Raw genomic sequence first — 26476 nt, 5'->3', positions numbered from 1 at the left:
TTAGTGTACTGGTATATTTGTCAGCTAACAGAATAAACGTGGGGCAGTGGGATTAGCTCTGGCAGACACCAGTGGCACCCTGCAGTCAACTTCTACATTTCAAAATGCAAAATCTGTAACAATCTAAGACTTGCGAGGGCCTAAAGCTGCAGCCAAATTCCTGTTAAATCTGGCTGCATCACCCACTTCTATCTTTTCAATGTCAGAGAAAAAAATTCCCTGCTTATGAACGTAGACTACTCTATTACAGTGATAGCTTGGGAAGTTTACTACTTCCAGATCACACAAAGTTCAGTGATTAGTCATTTTCCTCAAAGCATTAAGTAAATAAGAAGAATCCATAACTGTGCAAATTATATGTACTCAAGAAGATTGTGACTGAATACCGGAAAAGCTGTTTTTCCTTACTTTTCCATTCTGAAAAGTTACCACAGCCAGCTATCATGTTTCTGCTTACATTACCTGTGATTTATTTGAAAGGTAATAGAGCCTAAAGAATTACACTTTAGCAGACTAATTAGACAAATTATCATTTCTACAATAGGTTTCTCTTTGCCCACGTTACCTGAACAGTGATGGCTTTATCAAAATCTTCATGTTTCTTGATGAGGGCCTCCACACTGTCCAGGGAATCACCTTTATCATCACTGGCCAGGAATGCTTCACGTGCTGCCATCCAGTTCTCAGCCTGTTCGCAGTCGCGGTTAAACAGCTACAAAAAAAAAAAAAAAAAAAAAAATCAAAATATGTTATGCCGGAATTGATCTGCAGAAGTATAAATGCACCCATTCCTAAATTCCCATTTCATTGGAAAGCGAGGACAGATTACAGACAGCGACAACATATTGGCCCAATTCCTTGAACAATGTTCCATTCTCAAATTAGAATGCAAGACTGCTGAATTTACCCAAGGAATAAAATGTCAAGATGTGGCATGAGATATAAATCACAATGACTCCTCTCAAGTTCTTACCAGAATAAAAAGTCTTAACCATCTTAGATCACATAATACAACACGCAAAACTGACTGCTGAAAAGATGCAGGTTAGAAGCACCTTCCAGTACACTATGGATCTATTTCCTGTAATGACATACTATCTATTTTTTAATGAATATACTCTCCTGACAGCATTTGGAAACATCTGGTGTAATTTAGTGACAGTGATAATAGATAGGTGTACATTGGTGGCAAAGTTTAGGTGTATAATCAGAAACTCATAGAAGGTCTAACTTAAGGAGTACAGCAGGAAGTATAGCTGCTTGGGTAACAAGTAGACAAAATTTATGGTGAACTAAACTTCACAAACTGAGAAAGGTAGGTGGAAGAAGCTTCATTCAAAAAAAAAAATTAGATATGTTAGTTGATAATGAGAAATCAGAAGGACTATGAACATAGAGTAGAACAGCAGCCCAATTAACCCAGCAGTCTCTTAAATGGGGAAAATCAGGGAAGGGGAGTTGAGGCAAACATGAATAATGCTATATAAAAGAGAGATGGTAGGGGTCAGCAGGTTTCCACACAGACTGGTTAACCAATCTCCAAAACTTGCCCAGTTTCTCAGTTAAATATCCAAGCCCTAGTTTAGATTCCATTTTGATGATTAACAAATGCCTTGCTTCATTACTTCTTAAAACAAAACAAGCCAATAATGTTTTTAAAGAAGGTTGCTGATAAAGAATAACATGTTGCAACTCACTAATATTGCAGTATCTATTCCAATTGCTGTGAAATACTCAAATATTTGTCACTTCTTAGGCAAAAGGCTGGCTTGTGTCTTTTTGGTCAATATTAAAACCCTTTAGCATTACTGATTACAGATGCATTTCTACCCGAATGTTCCTTCTAACAAGATTTTCATTCGAGTGTTTGAAACCATCTTTTAATACTTAGGAGAAAAGGGTTCCCTAGAACTATCCGTATTTTCAGGACGTTTCTCTCAAGAAATGTTTGAAATCCAGTGATCTGCAGAATTAAACTAGCAGAAGAAAAAGTTCACTTCTCCAGCAAGACCTAATAGAACTCGAATAAGTTCCAACTGGGGCATCAGCTAGACTTAGTGCACAATAAGATGAGCTGCTATAAATACTAAAAATGCTAGAAATAAATCAGCATCGGTGCAGAAAGACCGTTAATGTCTCATGAATAATGTGATCAAACATATCTCTTTCTTCACAGATTCTGAATATTTCCAGTATTTTTTGTTTTTAGTTGACATTTTGTACTGAACAACACGTGGTCTCATTACCTGCAGCTCCAGACATTGATCCAACATCATTCTGCGTTGAATCCAGGCTTTCTCCAGATCTGCACGTTCACGCTCCAGGATGTCCAACTTCTCCCGGATTTCTGGACAGGCATAGTGCCCACGAGAAAGCAGCTGGTGCCCAAACTGTTCAAATGCTTGGAAAGTGCCAGCCCTGGCATCAATTTCAGTACGATGCTCCTGCAAAAAAAAAGGGAGCAAATTCAACATCACAAAAAAGGAAACAAGCAAAAGATTAAAAAAAAAACTTTAAATTTTATAAACTTGTATAATACTAAAGGCAGAGCTTTTCCAATTCAGAATTCCTACAGCATATCAGGGGCATGCATTATGAAACCACAAAATTGTACCCATTGATTTCCCAACTATTAAAATGCATCAAAAAATACAGGCGCATGTGCTCCCAGCATCCAACACAAACAATAAAGTGAAGCATCATCCCTTAGATATTAAAAAGGAATAAAAATATAAACTGGAAATTTTAAAGTTACTGAATGTTGCAAGAATGGAATGGATTGCAGAAGTCACAGACACAATGTACAATATCAGACACATGGGCGAAAAGGGTAAAATTCCCTTCAGCCATCATTAAAAGTGAGCCCCAAAAGTTGGACACAAGTTTCTTATAATGTTGTCGAATAAAGCTGGCATGGCAGGCCACAAATGTAACACCTTAACAAAACAGTAACAGCTCAGCTCATTCTAGCATGCTTATTTTAACAAGAATGCAGACATGATATAAATAAACAAGATAATGGTCAGCTCTACAGATATAACATTTTAATCCATAGCAATGGATCAGAGCTAATGGTCATACCCAAAGCTTGATTAAAAACCTACAAAGCATTAACCACCAATTAGAGCAACTTAAACAGAAGTTTCTCCTTTAAAAGAAAATAAAAAGAACACTTTTAATAATCGTCAACCTCAACTTTGGGCAGGATTATTTCAATTGTTTATTACCTGGTGTCTTTCTAACAACGCCTCTGCTCCAGTCACATCCTTGGCCAGTTCGTCTGAAGACACCAATCCTCGGATTCCATTTATCCAGGACATGAGATCCCTGTGAAAATAACGAGGGCAGATCAGCTGGATTACTTTCTTTCAATACTTTTCTCACACAAACATGTGAAACGTTGTGAGTGAGTTACTTATAAACAGCAGGAACTTTAACAGCAATCTGCTATGGTAACCTACATAGCATGAGCCAGATTTGACTGCTGATTGTACAGGTGACTTCTGGGCTTGGAGAGACAAGGAAAGAATTTCCACTCCATAGTAGCTACACAAAATACACCCTATTGATTAACTTTTCAGCTTTGCCAAGAGACATCAGGTTACTTGTTAAGACATTAGACTGAATGATGAGAAGACATCCAATTACTTTAATCCTTTTCTGATCGTAATACAACAACATATGGTATTTCAGAAGATTCACTTTGCATGGTATAAAATAGAAGGTAATGAGCTAACAGAACGTTCTGGCTATGGAACCATGATTACCTGTTGGGTCAGTGACTAGAAGATTTCAATTATATCACTAAAGCTGTAGGTAATATTAAGAGCAGTGGAGGCTGCAATTTCAATAGAAGATGGAAAACGCCAGAAGATACATCATTTCAAAAAAGGTCAGCTAACAATTAGGTGCTGATTCCTAACACTTACGCTGTTCATTCACACAATTTTAATTTCAGTTTTCCACAACCCCTCTATTTCTTGCCACCTAGAGGGTCAGGGTGCCATCAAAAACATAGAATTTCTCAAATAAGGTAGATCGGCCAAGAATAGGTTCTCAATCTCAGCAGTGATGAGACAGAGCTTTGCTTACCCGCAGTGTGAATCAGGGATATGGATACATGCCCCTCCACAAATATACAGAAAAAAAAAACCCAAGAATGGAATTGCACCAGAACGCCAAACAAAAACCACTGTCTTGCAAAGTTCTGTACTGATAGTACAAAAAAAATCTTAAAAACCATGAGGCAAATTTATTTCCCTGCAAAAGAAAATCAATATGATAACTTTCAACATGAGACATACTCATGTATTATTATGGGACCTTTGATCTATGGTGATTAAAACAGGGGAAAAGACTGAAGGCAAGGCGAAAATCTTTTCTCTGATCTCCTGTTCCACTTCTATATATAAAAAAAAGTGTGAAATTTTGTGGCTTCAGAGATTCATTCATCATTTGGATTTCCCCATTAGTCTAATATAGATGAAGAGAGGAATTAACAAAATCCAATTCTGATACTGTTGTTTATGACAAGAGTTAAGGAGTTTTGGACTGGTTTGGCAAGTAACCTCAAATTGACTAGCCTTTAGATTTCTGCATAAAAACCTAAAGAACTGCGGATGTTGGAAATCAGAAACAAAAACAGGAATTGCTGATAAAGCTCAGCAGGTCTGGCAGCGTCCGTGGAGAGATATCAGAGTTAATGTTTTGCGTCCACTGACCCTTCCTAGAACTCTTTTCTGAGGAAGTTCTGAGGACTGTTCTGAGTTCTGAGGTCACTGGATGCGAGACGTTAACTCTAATATCTCTCCACAGATGCTGCCAAAATTGCTTAGCTTTACCAGCAATTTCTGTTTTTGTTTCTAGATTTCTGCAATTTGGCTACCGCATTTGCACCAGTTCACTCAGATGTTTGCTTACTAATGATGTAAGGCAATATAACCTATAAAACAGATCTGAAGAAGGCTCAAACGGACATGAAAAGTTAACTATGCTCTCTCTCTCTAGATACTGCCAGGCCCGAGTTTCTCCAGCAATTTCTGTTTTTGTTTCAGATTTCCAGCATCCGTAGTCCTTTGTTTTACTTTATCCTCATTATAGAGGAAGGAGCAGTGCTTAAATTTACCTGAAGTCACTTAGAAAACGCTGTAGGTCATGAGAGTCATTCAGTTTTCCTTTACGCTGGTCAGCACGCTTCCCCAGACTATCCCAGGCCTGATTCAATTCTGTGCATTTTTCTTGGACATCCTCAACTGATTCAGGGTGAGACTGAATCAGTCGATTTGCAGTCTCACCCAGAGAATTCACCTGCATTCAATAATTAAAACTCAGATCATGCAATACATGCCATAGCAATAAATACATTGGCAGATTTAGGACTGGCTTGCAATACATCAGGATATATTTTCTGCTCCTGCATGCATTAGCTCAGACTAAATTCCTCTATGTCTAAATGAATGAAGCAATCCTTTTGGACTAATGTCTACATTTAAAAAAAAAGATAAATTTTAGTTCTGGGTTTCATATTCAAGCATTTCAATTCTAGCATTCCCATTCAAGATGGTGGCAGAGTAGCAAGGCTGCGTGCAGGCTCATGCCCAGCGGATACTGCTCCTCATGGCAAGTGGAGGCAGCGGCAGCAGCACTGACTTCCCAGCACTCGGGGCTGGTGGCAGCATCTTGAAAAGGTGGCTGCAGCAGGATGGTTGGCAAGATTGCAGCGGTGGCCTGGTCTGGCAGCTGAGCCAGGGACTCCTGGATGCAGTAGGCCCAGAGCAGGGACTCCTGGGGTTGGCAAGATAACAACCGCAACAGCAGCAGCATGGTATACCCGGAGCCAGGACTCCTGGCATCATCAAGGTTGCAGATAGAGTGATGGTTCAGCCTGGGACCCAGCAACGAAGAGATGGCACCTAAGGAGTGGCAACTCCTAGTTGGTGGGTACGGTGCAGGCAGCAGAGGAGGAGGTGGCAACGCAGGTGACATTGGTGAGCCGGCTTAGGGCTCAGGACTCTCTTTCACATATCTTTTATCCTTTTTATTCTTAAACTATTCAAAATGGCACTGGGAAGTGGCGAGTGTTGAAGCTTTTTGCTGTATTTTACTGCATTATTCACTGCAAAATGCAAGTGACAATAAATCAATCATTCATAAAATAATAGTTAGGATAATGTACTCTATTACTATTCTATGCTTCTTAATCTACAACCCGTGGCATTATCCGAATATACCATTTATTTTCATCCCCACTGCTGTTAAACACAATAGGGTTTCCCCATCTGATTGTGGCCTATTTGGAACAAGTTTTCTTCTGTGCCCTCAGCACAGTGGCTTGAGGAACTGCCACTCTTATTGTTTGACTTACAATTTTGGTTGCGATGTAAATGTAAAATAACAATAGCACTTTTGCTTTAAAATGGATACCCGACATGGTCTCAGGAGTCTGAAGCAGCCGCAGAAACAGTCTGGGGAACTTGGTTGGGTAGGTGGGGCAAGAAAACTTTTGCCTTAGAAATCAAAACTAAACAAACAATTTACTACAGGTAGTAGATGAGGTTCAATGTGTGGAAGTGCAAATTAATACATTTTGGTAGACTGCAAGCACAGGGAAATTATACTGAATTTGCTTAGGACGCTGGTTAGTCCTCAGCTGGAGCAGTGTGCAGTTCTGAGCAGCATGCATTAGGAAGGGTGTGAATGCATGGGAAAGGTGTGTGCAGAACAGGTTACGTGAATGGCTCCAGGGATGAGAAATGTCAATTATGAAGACAAATTGAAGAAGTTGCTTCAGTTGGAGAAGACCAAGAGATGATTTTGGAAATTTCAATTAAATCTTGGAGATGTGTGGAGGGGGTCGATGGGGAAAAATGTTCTTGCTCGTTAATGGGTAAAATATGAATAGGCAGAGGTTTAAAGTAAAATAATTTGCAAAAAGCAGTAAATGAGATGCTAGAAAAAAAAACTTCGTTCACTTAGTGAATGGCTTGGGCCTGGACTGCATCATCTGAAAGTATGGCAGAGACAGGTTCAACCAAAGCATTCAAAATGCCATTATATGATTATTTAAGTAATATTGAGGACCTTTTAAAAAAAAAAAAGGAGGAGAATGGGGGAAAAAGGCAGGAGAAACGGCACAAAGTCACTTTGCTTATTTTGGACAGCCAGTGCAGACGTGATGGGCCAAAATGCTTTTCTTCTGTATCAAGTGTGCCATAATAAGTTTGTAATTCTGTGGTTACAAACATAGCTCACTTTATCTCCCAGAGCAGCAAGATCCCGTTCAAATCCCTCATGTTTGCGTTGCAGAGCCTGGACACTTGCAAGGTCATGTCCATAATTATCAGTGTTGAGAGCTTGATTTTTCTCTTCAATCCATTCTTTCGTTTCATCAGCATCTCTACACAAAATCAAACAGCAACCTTAAAATATCTGTATATTATTAAGTAATTTCCTGTACAAAATTCCAAACAAGTTAATCCTAATAAATTCTTTTCTAAATATCCACATTCGCAATTAAGCATCTAACAAAAGACAGCACTAAGTAATCCCCTTTCTCAGCATCACACATCCCTACTTCTGGCTCTGTGCATTAACAGATAAATCTTCATTATTCCAATCTTTCACAGCTACTCACCTGTGGAATCTCTGCACTTCATGTGCACTTCCCAAGACCTGGCTGCGTTCCTCAGCCAGTTGTTGCAGTGATTTCCAGCGCTCATTCAGTTCCTGAGAAATGTGGGGAAAAAAAAATGGTCAACCCATTTCAACACCGATAACACTGCAGTTTTAAACATTTTTACTCAAAAAAACTATTAGGTTTTAACCAGATACTTCAGGCATTGCTAGCCTGGAAATGTTCAGTTTGGTGTCTGTATTATATTTCATGTTCAAAAAACCATCTGTTTTCCATTAGTGTATTACCTGTAACATGTATATTTTTGTGAAGTAAGTGATAAAGTTTTAAAAATCCATCATAGCTGCATGCTATCAACATATCAGCAAGTAGGTAACAGGATCCAGGATTATCCAAATTCTAGTTAAAAATTTCTCAGTTGCAAAATGATATGCATCTAAGTAACAGAAGAGATATGGCCCCTCTCACCTTAAACCTATGCCCTCTAGTTTTGGACTCCCCTACCCTGGGTAAAAGATCTTGGTTGTTCACTTTCTGTGTCCCTCATGATTTTATTAGCCTCTACAAAAGCTCACCTCTCAGCATCCTACGCCCTGGGCAAAGAAGTCCGAGCCTATCCAGCCTCGCCTTATAAAATCAAACCTGCCAGCCTCAGTAACATCCTTGTAAGGATCTTCGAGACCTACAAGATTCTAACAGCATTAGGCAGGGTAGATGTAGGAAGGATGCTCCCAATGATGGCTATTGAGTTGGATAATTAGCCACGATCATAGTGAACAGCAAAGCAGGCTCAAAAAAGGTTGAATGGTCCACTTGTGCCTATTTTCGGTTTCTCATTTAAATCTATACTGCTCTTGGTGTTACCTTCTTTCTTTGAAGAAATTACTACCTCCATTACATTTGTTTCCATCTTCCTCTTCCCCTCTCCTCCCCTCCACTATATTGTCCGTTTTCTACATCATCCTCTTCCCACTTTGTGCTGCCATATTCCAAGTTACATCATTTTCGTTCCATATTGTCGCCCATATCATCAGCATTCACAGAATTTTCAATTAATCCATCCTTATCATTTGTGTCACTCGTTCCTTTTCCTCTACCTCACCATCTTTGCCATTTTTAAAACTGCCCCAAGTCAACAAGATTATGGACTATCATGGTGCCCAACTGTCACATACTTTCAATGATCCAAATTGTACTTTGCTTCTCTGCAAGCAAAACACTTGATATTGTTTCATATGCTTCACATTAATCTAGATTACAACTTTATTTTGGTTTTTCTTCAAAACTTTTACATATTTCAAATACTGATAAAAACAAAAAGCACATTCAATATTTAAAGGGTTAACTTATGTTGCCAAGATATGATTTCACAATAAGTATTCAGTTAGCTCAGTTGCCAATGGCATATAGCAAGCAGCATTTATGAACACAACAACATGTTTACTTTGCAATAGAAGCATGAAGAGCAAGGAAGGAAGGACTGTACTCTAACTGGGCCATTGGTGAAACTAACCATAATAATAGTACAAGGGGCAGAGCACTGTTACAAATGAGTGAAAGTAGCACAAAACAATGAGGAGCTCATCACGCATTTGAGACAGGAGTGAGAAAGGCTGTGCCAGAAAGGAGCAGATCCAGTAGTTCTTACCTTGATGGCATTAAAGCTAGCCACTGCATATGTTGCCTGCCGCACAGTCTAAACCGCAACCATGAATCACAGCAGTGGGAAACCAAACCAGTCACGATCCATCAGTTAGTGAAGAGAAACATTAAAATTAGAAATATGCCCACTCAGAACTAACAGAACATGGCATGCAAGAGTTCACCATCAACAGAAAATTGTTAACTAAATTTATAATTCCCTTTTGGTAGCTGGATTAAGTGTAGAATGAGAAAGACAGGCCACACCCTTTACCATTAATACATTACTGACAGTTAAGAAAGCATTCTGTCTGTTGTCTCTGAAGGAAGGGAAATCAAAGAGTGCCAGGTTAAACAGAAGACATAGATCATTTTAATAATTTGAGAAACAAAGAAAATGAAGCATGTGAGCTCCTCCACAAACAAAAGCATTTTAACAGGCCAGATAACATTAACAAGTTACAGATTACTGATATCTGCACTGCTCAGATTTGATTTGGAGATAAAAATCACAAATCAAGTACTGTACATTTAAAATGCCACCCTAGTTGTGCAGTGCTTGCTCACAGCAAGAACTCCTGAGCCTCTTCCCTACTCTCCATATGCATTCACTTACACTGGCAAGTAACTCCACAAACACAAATTCAAGTAGCAATTGTTTCAGTTAGCCACAGCAGTATCCACTGAGGAAAATTAATCCAGCTTCACTAGACATTGAGATATAGATTTACCAGAGAAGAAACCTATATGGTAATCTGGAAAGGAATCAGTCTAAATTTCTCCCACCACCCCCAGTCTATTCCTGACCCAGAGGAAGAAAATCTAATTTACTCATCGTTAAGGTGATCCAATTTGAAAAGAAGAGCATTCTCAAACGTACTCAAGCCAATATCAATTACTTACTTTAGCTGCACACTTCATAGTTTAAAGAAACACAATATTAGCAAAAGAAGCTTTGCCTGATGGCTGAGAAAAGAGTTCATGTAATTACATATGAACGGGAAGAACAAAAGCAGGCTTCCTGGACAAAGTGGTCAAAGCTCCACAATCTCCTCCATCAGCATATCTTTCTCTTCCACATTTTTGTCTGGCTTTCCTGGAAGCATCCAAGTTAGTTATCACAACTACACCACCTGTAGCTTTTAAAATATGATTTCCAAAATTGTAGTGCAGCTCATATATTTACATCCAGAGTTGAAAGATGTGGTGTTAAGGAATAAAGAATGTACATAACATAATGAATTGTGATTTCCTTATCTGGGTTGTTACAACAGCACTGTGGATGGGATAAACCAACCTTTTGGAGCAATCTTTTCAAAAAAGTATATTGAGCAGTAGCTTGTGATCAAGGCTGAAACATTACAAAATTCTGAAACAATACTAAATACTTCTACTGTTTTTAAAAGAGATGTTACGCTGCATGCTATTTTAGGTACTTTTTTTTAAAAAAAGGGATTTGCTCCGCTGTCTTGGTAACAATTTCTGTATCAAACATCAGTGCGTAGATGAGAACAACTACCATAACTGTAGTAAATAGGTATGCCTCAGGCCTGCTTGTACAACCACAGATTAACTGTGGCGTGACTCTCTGCAGGTATTTGCTCATATCTGCAGCTCTTTTGCCTATATTATAAATAGGAGAACTCTTGTGAATCCAGCACTTCCTTTAAGTAAAGTCTTGATAGATGTCCAAAACTAATAATAAACCAAACTTTGAGGAAATGCAACTGTGAGATGTAAAAACAGAAAAATGCGGCAAAGTGAAGCATAATCAATTTGACTGCGTCTGTTACTACATTAATATAAACTACAGGAACAGACTGATCGACAAAGGTCTACAACAGATGCAAGAAGAGAATCACCAGGAATACTTCACTAAAAACCACACTGACGGCAACCCTTAATTTTAAGCTAGAAACAACCTCACCAATGACTTTTTAAAAGATTATGCGAATGAAATTATGGATTTAAAAGAAAATAAAAATTGACTTAGATTATTCACAGTAAATCAGTGACCTTGATCACTACAAATTAATCTATGCTTTTCTAAAGATTTTGGGCATGGGGGACAACACCTTTTTTGAAATAGAAAATTAAATTAAAAATAAAAAAATTAAAAAAATCACTGGATGTCATTTAGAATTGTAACTGATTAGAGTTTGTAGAAAGTGGAAGCCTGACACAAATCAGTTGGCTTCAAAAATCAATAGCATGGTGCTCACGAAAAGAAAACTCATACCTTCCATGGTGATGTGGTTTTAGAGTCAGATTCATCCTACAGAAAAAACATACAAAAATAAACTAAAAATTTGAGAAACTTGATGCTGACAAATTAATTCATAGCATTAGTTCACGTAGCATATAGTCCATATTAGGTCCAACAGGCCTTAAATTGGTCTGTCTTTCAAAGTGCTTTACACGTTCCTTCCAAATTGCCCTCATCGTTTTCATGTACACATACAGGGGTCATTTTAAAATAATGCTCACCACCAGAACAGGGCAGAAAATAAGTTGGACCCAAATATGTAAGATGAAACCAGAGAACAGGTACTGAGTCTGTTAATAAAGGGATAAAAGGGTGAACATATGGGGAATGTGTAATCAATCGGCATGGAATTTGTGGAGAGAGAGAGAAATAAACAAACAGACTAGAAAAGAATACGCCTAGAATCTGTCAAAGTAGCAGTTAACCTCTGGTATTTAACATTTGGTGCTACTTAGATTGAAGATACCTGCTGTTCATAATGTTACTCACGTTTCAATTTCATATTCACTATTTATTCAAAATACTCATACCTTGGCAGTTCCTGGAGCAGATCCCAAGACTGGTTGCTACCAAAATGAAAAAGGAACAAGAACAAAAGTTGTTCAGCAAAACAAAGCTGAAATGTCTCTAAAACTGATTTACAGTTAGTGAAAACAACCATACACGGACCAGGAAGGACGGTAATTGGTACAGACTTGAGATTAGTGCCAGAACTGTTTTGTAAATAACAAAAACTGTGAAGATCATATAAACGTCTTACCAAATAAGAGGGACTATAAGCAAAAATCATAGAATCTCTACACTGTTGAAGGAGGCCATGCAGCCCTTCAAGTCCACCCCAACCCTCAGAGCATCCCTTCCAGACCCACCCCTGTAACCCTGCATTTACCCTGGCTAACCCACCGAACTGCCTGCACATCTGTGGACTTAGCTTATCAGATGCAGAAAGACCTGGGCAGGTTGGAAGTTAGCTGATAACTGGCACATTAAATTTAATATGGGCAAGTACAAGACGGCAAGATTGAGAGAGAATAATAAAATTAGGAAATATAAACCTGCTACACTTTTTACAGTAAATCATGGAGCACTTTTTGTTCTACTGGATTCCCGTCATTAGGCATCAGCAGTTTAATTTTGCCCCTCTTATCTACACTTTTTCCCCCTAATGCACTAAACAATTCACCTCAAGGAGCTTAAAGACCTTATTTAAATGCAGGTAAACAAAAGTCTCCAGATAACCTATCACCACTCAAAAAAAAATCTAAAATGAAATTTAGGAATTGATGTTTTCAAACTAAAATGCACAATATAGAAATACAAATCAAACTTAAAAACTGTAAGTCATTCTCCTAAGTTAGATCCCAAGTTTCTAAACAACAGTAATATATGAACCATCATGACTGAAGTCAACAGTGCAGAGTGAAAGCAACTTGCATCTGACACTTTTTTCCCAGGAAAGGCTCAAAGTAATTTTGCAGCCAGTTATTTTCAAAGTATAAAGACATGCAGGGCTAAGTTAGCAAAATATGCCACTAATTGCAAACAAGATGAATGTCTAGCTTAATCATTTTCTTGTGCTGTTAGCTGATGGATGATGTTTACTAGAAAAACCAGAACTCCCCAAACAGCTCCTATACTGTTCCTCAAAAAGTGCCATGCAATTTTTAATAACAGGCAGACAGTAAGTCTTTACATTAGTATTGGTCTCAACAGTCCACCCAGATTACATGCTCAATTCTTGGATGCAGCTGGAAACCAGAACCTTGCATCAGTGTTGGTAATCAGTGTTTCAACTTAAGAGTACCACAAATGTTCGGAATAGTGCGATTTGGAAGGGTAACTTCTCGAAATCCTCCAAATTCTGACACTCATGTCAGTATTGGGTGGGAAGAATTGATTCTCCCCAGAGAACATCACATAAAAAGAGGTCTGCTTTGAGAACACTAAATTGGAGTTTTTCCACAATCACTGCTGCCTGCACAATTTTCAATTCAAACAGCAAAATGTTTTCAAAGTTTAGCTTTTATTTTGCATTAAGGTGGTGACAAAAATTCAGCTGCATTTAACATACTAATCCTTTTACTCTGTTTATTCCTTTATAGAATTTATTTTTTTAAAATGTGCTTGATTCATAATGAACAGTAAATGCATTTTGGAAATAGAGTTGAGTTGAAAATTAAATGAAGTGATACTGTACCTGAACTACTTGAACCTCCTCAGCCATCAGACCCTCTGACTCGAGATCGTTTGCCACTTTGTTAATATCTCGCAAGCGAGACTCATTGGCTTTCAAGTCCTGAAAAATGTTGGATTGGACGTCTTAACTTGAATAACGTTTTTGTGAATCCTGAGTACAATTTTAATCAAAAGGGAGCAGCCGAGGTAGAAATAACTGCAACTTGCAAGGAAAATAATTGAAGCAGAGGAAGGTTCAAACTTACAAGGAGAAATCACAGTATTAGCTTTAGTAAAGAACCAGCACATTCATTATTGTAACTAAGATACAAGAACTGCACAAAATAAGTTTCTAAACAAAAATAAAATTCTCCGGACTTTTTCTGAAGATGAAACTAATGAGTTATTTTGTTGAACATCGCCATACTCACTTTTATAAGACCATCACCACTACGTGGTATGTCCATTAGTGTGTCAACCAGGTTTAGCATTTTCATACAGTGGGCAAAGCTTGCTAAAGCTAAAACTATTTGTAGAAATATAACAACTAGTTATTTCAAGTAATCCCACCACAATGAAGAGCTAGAAATGACTCAAAATAGTAAGCTACCATTTCATAAAAGCACTGAAATTCCTGAATCTCAGAACAGAACTTTGGGTACTAATCTTCTATTTAATCCATTTTCTTAGGTCATCCCCAATAATCATCTGGCTAATTCAAAAGATAGTCAAGGTCCAGAGACGAGGTAGATCCCAAGTAAACCTCTAATCTGTGGCAAGGTAGCAGAGTAGGGTATGGCTGACTACCTCGTCAGTCATTCAGGGCACCATGCTCCTAATCAACAGCTAGTGATCTGGAAAAAGAAACAAATATCTCAATGCCTGGCAACTGCAGTCTTAAGTTTGGCTGTGATACTCACTTCCTCAGCCAGCTGTTGCCTACTCAGACATAGTGGCAGGAAAAGAATTAGTAGTTGGCCAGGCTTGTTGAGGATGACTGTACAACCATATCTGGACACAATTTGTAGAGGGTAGGGCAATCTGGCACACAGAAAATTCAAAACTGGACAAATACACAACTTTGCAGAGGTGGTATCAATCTATTTAGCCCCATTAGGACACAAGCAAGTTCACAGAAACACAGAGGAATCTTGAGGCGCTTGTCCATAGATCCCTTAAAAAAAAAAAAGGTGCCTGGACAAGTTAACAGGGTAGTTAAGGCAGCATACAGGACACTTGCCTTTCTGAGTGAGGTATAGACTTATAAAGAGCAGGGAGGTAGTGTTGCTGCTACAGAACTTTGTTAGGCGACAGCTGAATACCGTGAACAGTTCTGCTCAACACATTACAGGAAGGAGCTAACTGCACTGAGAGAGAGTGCAGAGGGGATTCACCAAGATGGTGTCCGGGATGGAGCATTTTTTTTTGCTATGGAGAGAGGCTGGATAAGCTTGGACTGTTTTCTTGGAGCAGTGTAGGTTGAGGGAGGACCCGATAGCAGGGTATAAGATTATGTGCAACATTGACAGGGTGGATAGAAAGCAGCTGCTCCTCTTAGTCAAGAACAAGGCAACATGCTTTTAAAGGGAGAGGCAGGAGGTCTAGAGGGGATATGAGGAAAAGATTTTTCACAGAGTGTGGTGGGGGTCTGGAATGCAGTGCCTGGGAGGGTACTTGAGGCTGGTAACCTCAACCTTTAACAAGAACTGGATGAGTTCTTAAAGTGTCATAACATTCAAGGCTATGGGCCTAGTGCAGGAAAAAGTGGGGCCAGTATGGGATAGGAGTGTATTTTGTGGCAGCACAGACTCAAATGGGCCAAAGGGCCTCTTCTGTAGTGTATGATTCTATGATTTAAAACACAAACAAAATTTCTAAATTTACATGTTACACTTATCTACCTCATCCAGAATAAGCTAACAACTGTAGTTTTCTTGACGAGTGGACTGGAAGAAAACAGCAACCATAAGTCAAAACATCAGGTCACCAAAGATGAAACTGCTAGTGTTCAGATCTAGTTTACATAATTGACGTTTCCATTTCTCTTCTTTCAGAACAATTCCAAGTTAAAAGTATTACTTACTTTCTGGAAGTCATCAAACTTTTTCTGCAGTCCTTCCACTTGTTCCAGGTCAGTCCCCACTTCTTCACTCGTCAATGCCATCTCCTTCTCATGGATCCATTGCTGTAACTCATTTGCCTCCCGGAAAAGCATGAACTTCTTACAGCTCTTTTCCAGCATATCCTTACGTTTTTTGCCCAGCTCCAGAATTGACTGGTATCTAAAAAGAAACACACCCACAAAGTAATTCTACACCAATTACTAATTACAAGCAATTAAACAAACAGTTTAAATGCCAGAATGTGGAACTGCTTATGAAGATGAACAGCAAAATCAATGGAGGGCCGTAAATCTAACAACAATGAAAATATAACAAAGAACAAAAAGCTGACAATTACTACTCAATGGTTTGGAAGAAGTTACTCAAATCAGCATTGAAGCAACACTGGGCTTACGTAACAAGGATGGGGCATATTCTTACAAAACCAACACTTAGCTTCTATAAATTACAAGTCTGAATACAAATTCCCATAATGTCACTTCACTCCACCTCCTCAGCTTATGAATCTTATGAATCAAATCTACTGTGCTTTCTAAGCTTTGTATTACAAAATGGCTTAAAAGTATGAAAGCTTTCTTTAATAATGCTCAGACGGCAAAGTGAAGTTGATTCAAAACAGAAATTTTGACATCAGATATTCCAAGTATACATTGCGTGGATTTCAACTATATATACACAATGGCAAATCTATAAAATCAGTAAATTGCATGCGCTTCTAAGCCATGAAGAAACACTTCAGCAACATAAATCAGTAATATTCCACCAATATGTTTAGCTTGTGTGAACACATCAGTTTAAGAATTTAGTACATCCATTCCCACTAAAAAGAGTTGAAATACATCGCAAATCCAATTCCAATATAATGCAGATATGTTTAAATTACAGTTCTTAAGTATTACATTTTAGCTTTTATATTTTGCAGCTAAATCACATTGAACTCAAAAAGTTATACCTTTAAAAAAAAAATCAGACTAGTATGGTCACTGGATGTGGTCAATAAACATTGATTTCATCAGTTCATGATTGTTGGGACATTCAAATCAATGTGTTCTAATTTTGTATGACTGCAGGTAAACAACATACACCGAACTCTAAAATCAACCAATTTAGAAACGAGTATAATACACGTACCAAGAGGAAAATTCAAAATTTTAGTACATAACAATTCAAAGTTCTGCTGCTCAAAATTCCCATCATACTCAATTATATACAGTGGGCACTGGTCAGGGATAGATTCTTGTGTGCAGTACTGGTCTCCTTATGTAAAAGATGGATGTAAATGCTTTAGAATCAGTTCAGAAGAGGCTTGCTAGACTAACTGCTATAATGGGAAGATGGTCTTATGCAGTTTAGAAGAGCAAGGGGCAACTTGACCGAAACATTTAAAATCGTGTGCGTGTGTGTGTGGTCTTGAAAAGCACGCATGTGGAAAAGGAGGTTTCCTCTTGTGGAAAAAATTCTAGAATTCGGTGGTGGTGGTTGAGTGTTTTGTTTAAAAATAAGGGGCTCCCCATTTAAGACAGGGGTGAGGAGAGATCAGGGTCATGAATCTTTGGAACTGTGATTCCACCAGCTTTTCAGGAATAGAATCCTTGAATTTTTAAGGTATATGGAAAATAAGTTCTTGATGAGCAAGGGAGTGAAAGGTTAAATCAGGAGTACATGGGAATGTGGAGTAATAAGATCAATCATTATCTTAGTGAATGGCGATGCAGGCTCAAAAAAGGGCCGAGTGGCCTACGCCTGCTCCTAATTTGTATGTTTGTATTCGAAGATGTTGAAAGCCTACAAAATATGACTCACCTAGAAACCTAACACCTTCACCACATCTCAAAACTAACTGCACCTGACACAGTTTCAAAAATGACATTTTTTTAGGTTTCAGAAATTTAAGTTTTAATTACTTGGTAATACAGAACTCGAGTATGATCAAAATAAGACACGAGGCTGAAGTGTTTGGTCTTGCAATCAAGGTTGACAAGGGAAATTCAATTTAATGAGAAAAGAAATGTTCATGCCAACCACTGATACCAGCAAGAACTACTGACTGTCCATCTTAGTTAATGGATTAAAAACACTGATTTGGCAGGTGAACTCCAACTGGCTGCCCTGCAGAATGCAACAGAGATGGGCAGTCTCCAAAGTATCCTGTTGTATTTTACACGGAACACCTGGATTAGAGTCTTCGAGGCCTTTCTGGTCTAAGCTTAATCAGCTAAGATCGACAGTTTGCAGTTTCTCCATGCCAACTAAATCATTGCCCTCTTCTCATGCTGTATAAATTGATATTTCCTTTCGAAGTTTGGTTTCTTGAGGGTCAGTCTGGATGAGCGCAAGATGAAAAGCTTTGACTTTCTGTCGCTTTATAAGCGATGTTTAAATGTAAACTTTACTTGCATGTTTTTCCATATGCTACCTACAGCAATGGGAGAAGGCAGAAACTGAACAATTAAAAACTAAAAAAAAATGCACCCAAAACAATAAAGTCATGCCAGTTTTCACACCACTTCTATCAGGTAGAGAAAAACTCCATCTCCACCAGCTGGCCTATTATACAAAAACTTACAATTCGATCCTAGCAAGCAAGTTTTTTTTTTCCAAGATTAATATTTAAATAGAGCCAGTGTCCACAAGCTTTAGAGAAAATGCATTGTGAAGATTAATGGAATCAGAGATCACATCACATTGAGAAAGAGCCAAACCTACTCACAATTCCTCCACCTGCTTCATACGGAGCACAACGCTGCCAACCTCCTTAGCTAGCAAAGTCCTGGACAGACAGAGGGAGCAAAGCACAGCATGCACCATTAGTAGAGTAAAGGCTTAAAGCAGCTGTTAAAGAAAGGAAAATTAGTACATGGCTAGAATCAGCAAGGAAAGTTCCAGGAGCAAAAAAGGTAAAAGCTAGCAAGCATCTGCTGAAAAAAAAGTGCAGCTTGATTAGCAACAAGCAACTGAGGTACCCACTAAAATAAAAAATGAATTTCTTAACAATAAATGCAACTTTCAGTTTCATGCATTTTTCAGATATAAAAAAAGGTTTGTTTTTCCCCTCTCCCACTCTCTTAAATGCCAAGCTAGTGCTAGAAGACAAGCAGTTAAAACGATTGCTTCTAAACAACTACATTGCACATTATAGCATGTTGTTCAAATTCAATATTTCTCAACTGGCTTAGAATATATAGTGACATACAACCTGCAGTGGATCTGGCAAAACTGAAGAGGAATCTTCTGCAGAAGGAGATCCTACTAGCTCTAGATTCTTACACAACTGGAAACATCCTTTCCACATGCACCCTTTTAAATGGCCTCTCAGGATCTTGTATGTTTCAATTAAGATATCTCTTGCTCTTCTAAACTTGGTGCAAATCTATAGTCTGCAGTACAAGAGTCTCAGAATTTTAAAGTTCAAGTGCAAAACAGCCCATTGCACCTGCACTAGTTTTCTGAATAGAAACTTGCCAAATAGCAATTTGGGTGTTTATTTTTCAAATGTTTATCATCTATTTCACTTTCACTTGTTATGCATTTGCTTCACTGTTGCAGGAAAGTCATACCAGGACATGAAGTAGGAAAAGAACCAAGTTATGCAACTCCTCATTCCTGCTGTAACACTCATGGCTGATCATATTCCTGCTCAACCCTGATAATCTCTCACATCCTTGTTAAGAATCAATCTATATCTGCCTTAAAAATATTCAAAATGGCCTGCTCTACTGCCTTTTGTGGAAGAGTTCTAAAGACTCAAAACCCTCAGGAAAGAAAAAGTAAAGTAATCTCTACCTTAAATGAGCAACAGCTTATCCTTAAATAGCGATCTTTAGATCTGGATTTTCCCACAAGAGGAAACATCCAATTCCATAAGTACCCTGTCAAAAGCCCTCAGGATCTTGTATGCTTCAATCAAGTTATCTTTAATAATTTTAGGGAATTTTAGAAAATTCTAACCTATACGTCAACTATCTAATTAGCTACTTCTTTTAAGATCCTAGGATGAAGTCCATCAGGACCTGGGGACTTGTCAGCCTGCAGGTGCATCAATTTTCTCAGTTCCACTTCCCTGGTGACTGTAATTTTTGAGATCCTCCCTCTCTCCATTTCTTGATTTATTAGTTATTTCTGGAATATTACTGATATTCATTACAGAGGATACAAATGCAAACTGGAAAAAAAAAAGAGGCCTGTTCTACTTATCCTGCCATCTTATTTTCCATTAATTACCCAGGTTCACTTTCTATAGAAAGCAATTACACATTGTTAACTCTTTTGCTTCTTAAAATCTAAAGAAACTCTTACTGTTTTTATTATTTCTAACCAGCTTCCTCTCATACTTTAGAATCTTTTAGTCAACCTTTGCTTTTTCCTCAAAAAATATTCTGACCACATCCAAACAATCCCACAAAGAAACGCATCTTACTTTATCTTTTGGTGTTTTTATGTCCTCTTGTTATCAATCCAAATGGCAAGTGCTACAGTATTTCCTGGTATATCACAGTGAAAAACTTTCATCTGAACATTCTCTAATAATTAAAACCTCAAGTTTCTCATTTTCATTTGCAACGAAATCATTTGTCCCACCTATCTGCTCATTTATTCTCTTCTGTATTAATTTCAGAGTGTCAATATACTTACTCAAACTGGAGAGTTCTAATTACAGCTTAAGCAATGATTTCAACAGACTTAAAATGCAAAAGCAGGGGTGATGTTCCGTTGGTTTCTGTAGCCTAGAATGCAGCATCTTTATTAAAGTCATCCTTTCCTCTTTGAATTGCGTGCATATCAGAGTTTCTCTACTTTTCAACTCAGAAAAAGTGGTACCGTTGAGTGTTTACATCTTTTATCTATTGTGCATGCTAAACTTCATTGGAAATTGATCTCTGCCAGCTACTAACCTATTTGCATCCTCCTGAAGTGACTTCATAGTTAACTACCTCCCTATTTTTGTCCTGCCCAATACTCACGTCTGAACATTCATATAGTTCAACACAGAAAGAAACTCATTCTTCAGTGTATGTACAGACCAAAGCAACAACCATTATTTTTTGAAATTCAAAATATAGGAATTCCTTTCCCTTCTCTACAAACGGCACAACATAGTCTTGGGCTCCCCTCTAGAGACGGTTTGCAAATTGATTTGTACACAAGTCAGAACACAATGCAGGACAATGTAAAGCAGCCGATCATAAGTACAGGAAATATTTGTATGTCAGGTCTTTAAGATTACACAAGTGTGGAATCATGTTCATAAGAAAGAGCATTTTACAGTCTGACTTTTGTAAATTGGGGACTTCCTGTGCTAAATTACTTTCTACTGATCTGCACTGTTTCCAATTAACCCATGCCTTGTGAAGCCAGTATGACTGTGGATTCTGGAATCCACACTACCAATTACTAATTACCCACTAGGAATGTTAACTTTTATTGAGCAAAGGTTGTCACAGCAACGATCTCTTATGCTCCTTGACAAAACTTCTAAAGTCACATCAGCTCAAAAAGTGAGCTTGGCCAACGACTTTGTTCCCTGACTTCTTTAGCCCTAGCAAATACATGCTGCTATCAGGGGTCAGTGCCTATTCCACCAACACTTTCAGTGCTACTTTTTTTATTAAATTCCTTATCCTCCCCAAGAGCTCCTTACCTTTTAAAATTTCTTTTAAACATTTTTTCTATGAAAATTAATCAATTAGTAACTCTCATATCAACACAGAAAGAACTTGCAGGGCTTTGGGGAAAGTGCAGGGGAAGTAAGACTAGATGATACAAAAATAAATGGAAGTGTGGTAGATGAAGTTTAAATGTAAGAAAGTGGGAGATCATGCACTTTAGTACTAAGAAACAAACGGCAAGCTGTTATTTAAAAATGGAGAGATATTCAATAAAAAAAGTGCAGTGCAGAGGGACCTGGGTGTTTTTGCACATGAAATGCAAAAAAAAAACTAGCAATCATCAGGTGCTGCACGTAATTAAGGGAGCTAATAGAACTTTTTTAAAAAAATTCATTCATAGGTTAGAATTTATTGCCCATCCCTAATTGCCCCGAGGGCAGTTAAGAGTCAGTCAATCACACTGCTGAGAGTCTGGAATCGCATGTGGGTTAGACCAGGTAAGGGTGGCAGATTTCCATCTCTAAAAGGACATTTATTGAACCAGAAGGGCTTTTTCTGACCATCGATATTGCTTTCAGTCATCATTAGAATCTTAATTCCAGATTTTTAATTGAATTCAAACTTCACTATCGGCCACGGTGGGATCTGAATCCGGATCCCTGGAACATTACCTAGATCTCTGGGTCATAGCCTAGCAATAATTCCCCAACACTTCACTATTTATTGCTAGGGGGGTTAGAGTTTAAAAATAGGGAAGTCTTGTTACAATTGTAAAAGGGTGATGACAAGGCTACACAGAGTACTGTGTACAGTTTAGGTCCCTGTATTTATGAAAAAAAAAGGATATTATGGCATTGGAGACTGTTCACGTGAGATTGACTAAGCTGATTCCTGGGATGAAGGCTGGACAGGTTAGACCTTTATTCATTAGAATTTAGAAGAATGAAGGGTGGTCTTATTGAAACATATGAGATTCTGAGAGGACTAGACAGGATGGATGTTGAGAAAATGTTTCTGCTATTGGGGAAATCTCAAATTTAAAAAAAAGGACAGTTACAGAATAAAGGGTCACTCATTTAAAATTGAAATGTGAAGGAAGTTATTCTCCGAGAGGGTGGTGAATGTTGGGAATTCTCCACCACAGCTGTACAGGCTAGATCTCTGAAAGTATTTTTTAAAAAAAGTAGATAGATTTTCAAAAATCTAGGAGTTGATGGCTATTCCTTACTGACACGGAAGAGCAGTTGGGGCCTGGGACGGATCAGTCATGATCTTGTAGGTGAAACAGATTCAAGGAGCTGAATGGCCTACATCTATTTCTTTCGTTCTCACATACTGACATAATTGCAGAAAGCCAATACGACACAAGGGGTTGAACAGCCTCCTTCTGTGCTGTAACCATTTGATAGTCTCAATCTTTCATCTCATGAAATTTCCCTTTTCATTTCTATCCAATCTAAACTTTGTTTAAACTGTTCTAAGTCTTTAGAGAATCTTTTATTATTATTTATCTTTAATATAACCTGTAAATCTTTTGCATGTCCTCTTCGCCCTCTCTACCCTTCCTAAAGGCTTTTTTCTGACCTTCCTATTCTGTCCACAGTCACTTGAATTTGAAGTACATCAGAAGTATGATGGACTAAAACCTGATGCAGAGGTGCTGATGTTAGACTGGGGTGGACAAGGTCAGAAGTCACATGTTTATTTGAAATCAAAAGCTTTCGGAGCACTGCTCTTTTGTCAGGTGAAGTGAAGTGAAGCACACAGGCACAGAACTTATAAGCAGAGAGATCAAAAAGATTGTACAAATGGTGAGTGGAGCGTCCACAGGCTGAATAACACGTCTCTGCAGGTGATCAAAAGTGTCAGATGGTGTGAGTAAAGTATCAAAAGCTGCATAGCAAGTGAAGGGATGCCCTATGATCTGATTGAGGCAGAGAGATAACCATAGAAAATTACAAATAAGATGGTGCTGAAGACAAACCAAATATGTTATTCCAGCTATTTGGTTTGTCTCCAGCACCGTCTTATTTTGTGCCTGTGTGCTTCGCGTCTCTTCTCTTCATTTCACCTGACAAAACAGCAGCGCTCTGAAAGCCTGTGATTTCAAATAACCTGTTGGACTATAACCTGGTGTCGTGAGACTTTGGACTAAAAAACTCAACAGAATCAAAGGCAAAACAAAAAGCAGCCTTTTGTCACATTGTGCTTCTGCTTATTCTTTGAAACGAGTTAGCCAACCATATATTTTTCTGACTGTACCAAAACCACACTTACACTGTTGCATCATGGAATCTTTTGCTAGTCAGTCAATCTCTTATGCCCTCTCTCAACCCTAGCACAGACCTGAGTTTATATGGATAGTGTATTGTAAAAAGCTGGTTATTTACATGTTGCTATGGTTGTGCCAGATCTTTGTAAGAGCTATCCAACTGATCCCACTCCCATGGGATTTTCCCCCATGACCCTGAATGTTTTTCCTTGTTGATTCTATAAGCTCTCCAACCTTGCTACTTTTTTCTTGCGTACAACAGCAATTTCAACTAGTATAGGATGGCACCAACTGAGGGTCAAAAATATCTTCCTATAGAAGAAAACAAAAATATATATCACTACCAAATAATCCTATTAGCCAGCACTGAGAGGTTACCCAGCACATCGAAGTATCCCATCCAACTGAACCAAAGAGTGGAAGGTGTTGGTTTTCATCCAGTGCTTGGCATGAAATCCTCCACTGCAAAAATATATACCTGGTATAAAGAACTTGGTTTAAGTTACTTACTGGTTGTCAATCTGTTCCTGGCGCATTGCAATGCTGCTGGAATCTTCTAGCAGATTCTCACGTGATGCAGATTGTGCTGGGTCCAATTTCTTAACATAGGCAGCAGGAACAAAGCCCTGACGATCATTTACTTCCACTTTCCACCAATCCTTTCAAACAAGGCCAAGGAAAAACATCAACAATTGCACACAAGAAAAGTACACTAGCCCTGGTTTTAACGAAGACAAGTGCTGTCACTGGAATACTCTATAACAAACTAATATTTAAAAGACAACATTGTACAAGAAGAACTTAGCCATATTACTTCTTTCAAATTAATCCAAATAAACATCTCCCTGCTTCTTACTGCTAATTTTCCACTTTCCTCATCAATCATTGCAATGCCTTACCTTGTTGGTGCTGTTTAGCAGGGTAAGGATATCCCCCTTTTTCATAGTAACTTCACGAGGGCTCTTCTCCTGATAATCATACAATGCCAAAACAAGTTCTTTTCCAGTTTCATCATCTGTGGGGGCCACTTGTTGCTGAAGACAGACAAGCAAACAGGAGGTTTTCTAATCAGTAACGGGACACATTTTCCAAGTACCAAGCCCAGAGATCATTTAGCACAGAATATATTCTGTCGGCTGAACTACATTAAAAAGGTCTACAAGTAGGTTGTAATACCCTGCAGTGTGTACATCTTAGAAAATAAATCTGCAAGAATATTTCAACAAGTGTATTTGTTTCAATTTTACATTATGGCAACATTACAAAACGGTTCATAATTCCTTACACGGCAGGCTTGAGCTTGTTCCCTTAATGCTTGAATGCTGCTTCCGTATGCAATTAGATCAGACATTAAAGCTTCATGTTTCTTCAACAGGGCCTAGTTAAAACAAAAAAAAACAAAAACAAACCTCATGTTTATCATGATTGCTTGCATCCACAGAAATGGGTTAGGTAATGGAGAAAGACCTTCCTTTGATGGCTTTCATTTGGTTCAGCAATTCGTTAAAAATATAGAGATTGATTTTCAGGTCTAATTCTAATTCTAATTCTGTTGTTAGTTTCTCTTCTCTGGCATAATGGTAGGGGGATAGTTGATATAGGCAGTTAGATGATGAAGTAGTAGAAACTTGGCCATTTTATTCACTAACTCTCTTCCAAAAAGGGACATGTGCAGCATTTGGTGAAGACCAATTTAGATTTAATCACTGACAATTCTGGAAGCCAGAATGTCTAAAATAAGCATCATACATTAATTTTGGGAAACAAAATAAGACTTGGGTCTTGTATAATGTGTTTTGCAACCTCAGGACATCCCAAAAGACTAACGAAAATCTTTTAAAATCGTATAATGTAGGAAATGCCATCTGGACAAAGTATCCAGCCTATCTGCATCAATTAACACCCAGTAAAGATTCAATGGGATCATTCTGATGGGCAATGTCAGGTCAGCTTCCATTATATCTTAATATGATTTTCATTTCCAGTTACTTTAATTTTATATAAGGCTTCTCCAGTAACATCAGGGAAAGGAGAAAAGATGGGAGCAAAAGGTTAGTAACTGACAGGTTTAGAAAAAACAAAACCTATTTACAAAAAATGGTGAGACATAGAATTCTTTCAGATGTGATCCCTTCATCCCAACTCCCTGCACAATTAATAAAATGAGTCACAGAAGCGGCTTCAGGGTTTGGAGGCAAGTTTTAAACAAGCAAATACATCAGAATTAAAGAAAAAAAAAACAAAATTCAATAGATGTACTTTAATATTGTTCCAAGCGCTGTCAGAGAGTAGGATACTAGGAATTAGATCAATCTGTTTATTGGTTCGTTATCAGTGAGCAACAATCAACAACCACAATCCCAGAACCAACTTGCTGATTATAGAGGAGCGAGTGTGACAGATTGAGATAATGTCAATATACATAACTTTCATATAGGGCAAGATTCTTTTGCCACATCTCATTCCAACGAAGTGAACTGCAATTTCACAAAGGTAACTTTAAAGAAATACAAAAAGATCCACACCTCAGCAGAGTCTTCATCTTTCCCATAATCAATGCTGCCAACAACAGGTTCCTTCTCCCTCATCCAGGACTCTGCTTCATTAGCATCAGCAAAATACTGCTGAGCCTGCAGCGAATCTTCCAAATCCTGGCGTCTCTGTGCAGCCTTTGCTTTCAAGGAATCCCATTTCTGATTCAGGTCATTCAGTTTGCCTTTCACTTCCTCACTGGCAAAGTGGCCTGAGAAAGAACAAAGT

General features: G+C 38.2%; 1 protein-coding gene across 8 annotated transcripts in view; it reads right to left on the bottom strand.

Moving 5' to 3' along the window:
• Positions 1 to 26476, bottom strand: part of sptan1 (spectrin alpha, non-erythrocytic 1) — a 101319-nt gene that overhangs the window by 39743 nt on the left and 35100 nt on the right. For 7 of the 8 annotated variants that reach the window (XM_048613744.1, XM_048613748.1, XM_048613747.1 and 4 more), the window contains exons 20-34: positions 26242 to 26459; positions 25002 to 25094; positions 24616 to 24750; positions 24227 to 24375; positions 15799 to 15997; positions 13738 to 13836; positions 12071 to 12106; positions 11514 to 11549; positions 9282 to 9329; positions 7634 to 7725; positions 7252 to 7396; positions 5126 to 5307; positions 3228 to 3327; positions 2247 to 2444; positions 566 to 712 (exon numbers count right to left, since the gene is read on the bottom strand). In XM_048613744.1, the coding sequence (XP_048469701.1) occupies positions 566 to 712; positions 2247 to 2444; positions 3228 to 3327; positions 5126 to 5307; positions 7252 to 7396; positions 7634 to 7725; positions 9282 to 9329; positions 11514 to 11549; positions 12071 to 12106; positions 13738 to 13836; positions 15799 to 15997; positions 24227 to 24375; positions 24616 to 24750; positions 25002 to 25094; positions 26242 to 26459 (1877 nt within the window). The remainder of the gene's footprint in view (positions 1 to 565; positions 713 to 2246; positions 2445 to 3227; positions 3328 to 5125; positions 5308 to 7251; positions 7397 to 7633; positions 7726 to 9281; positions 9330 to 11513; positions 11550 to 12070; positions 12107 to 13737; positions 13837 to 15798; positions 15998 to 24226; positions 24376 to 24615; positions 24751 to 25001; positions 25095 to 26241; positions 26460 to 26476) is intronic. The other variant, XM_048613750.1, reaches the window with a different exon arrangement.

This window comes from Rhincodon typus, chromosome 28 (genome assembly GCF_021869965.1).
Source record: "Rhincodon typus isolate 14 chromosome 28, sRhiTyp1.1, whole genome shotgun sequence".
NCBI lineage: Eukaryota > Metazoa > Chordata > Chondrichthyes > Orectolobiformes > Rhincodontidae > Rhincodon > Rhincodon typus.
Note: the sequence above shows the minus strand (reverse complement) of the source record. Positions and strands in the feature narration are given on the sequence as shown.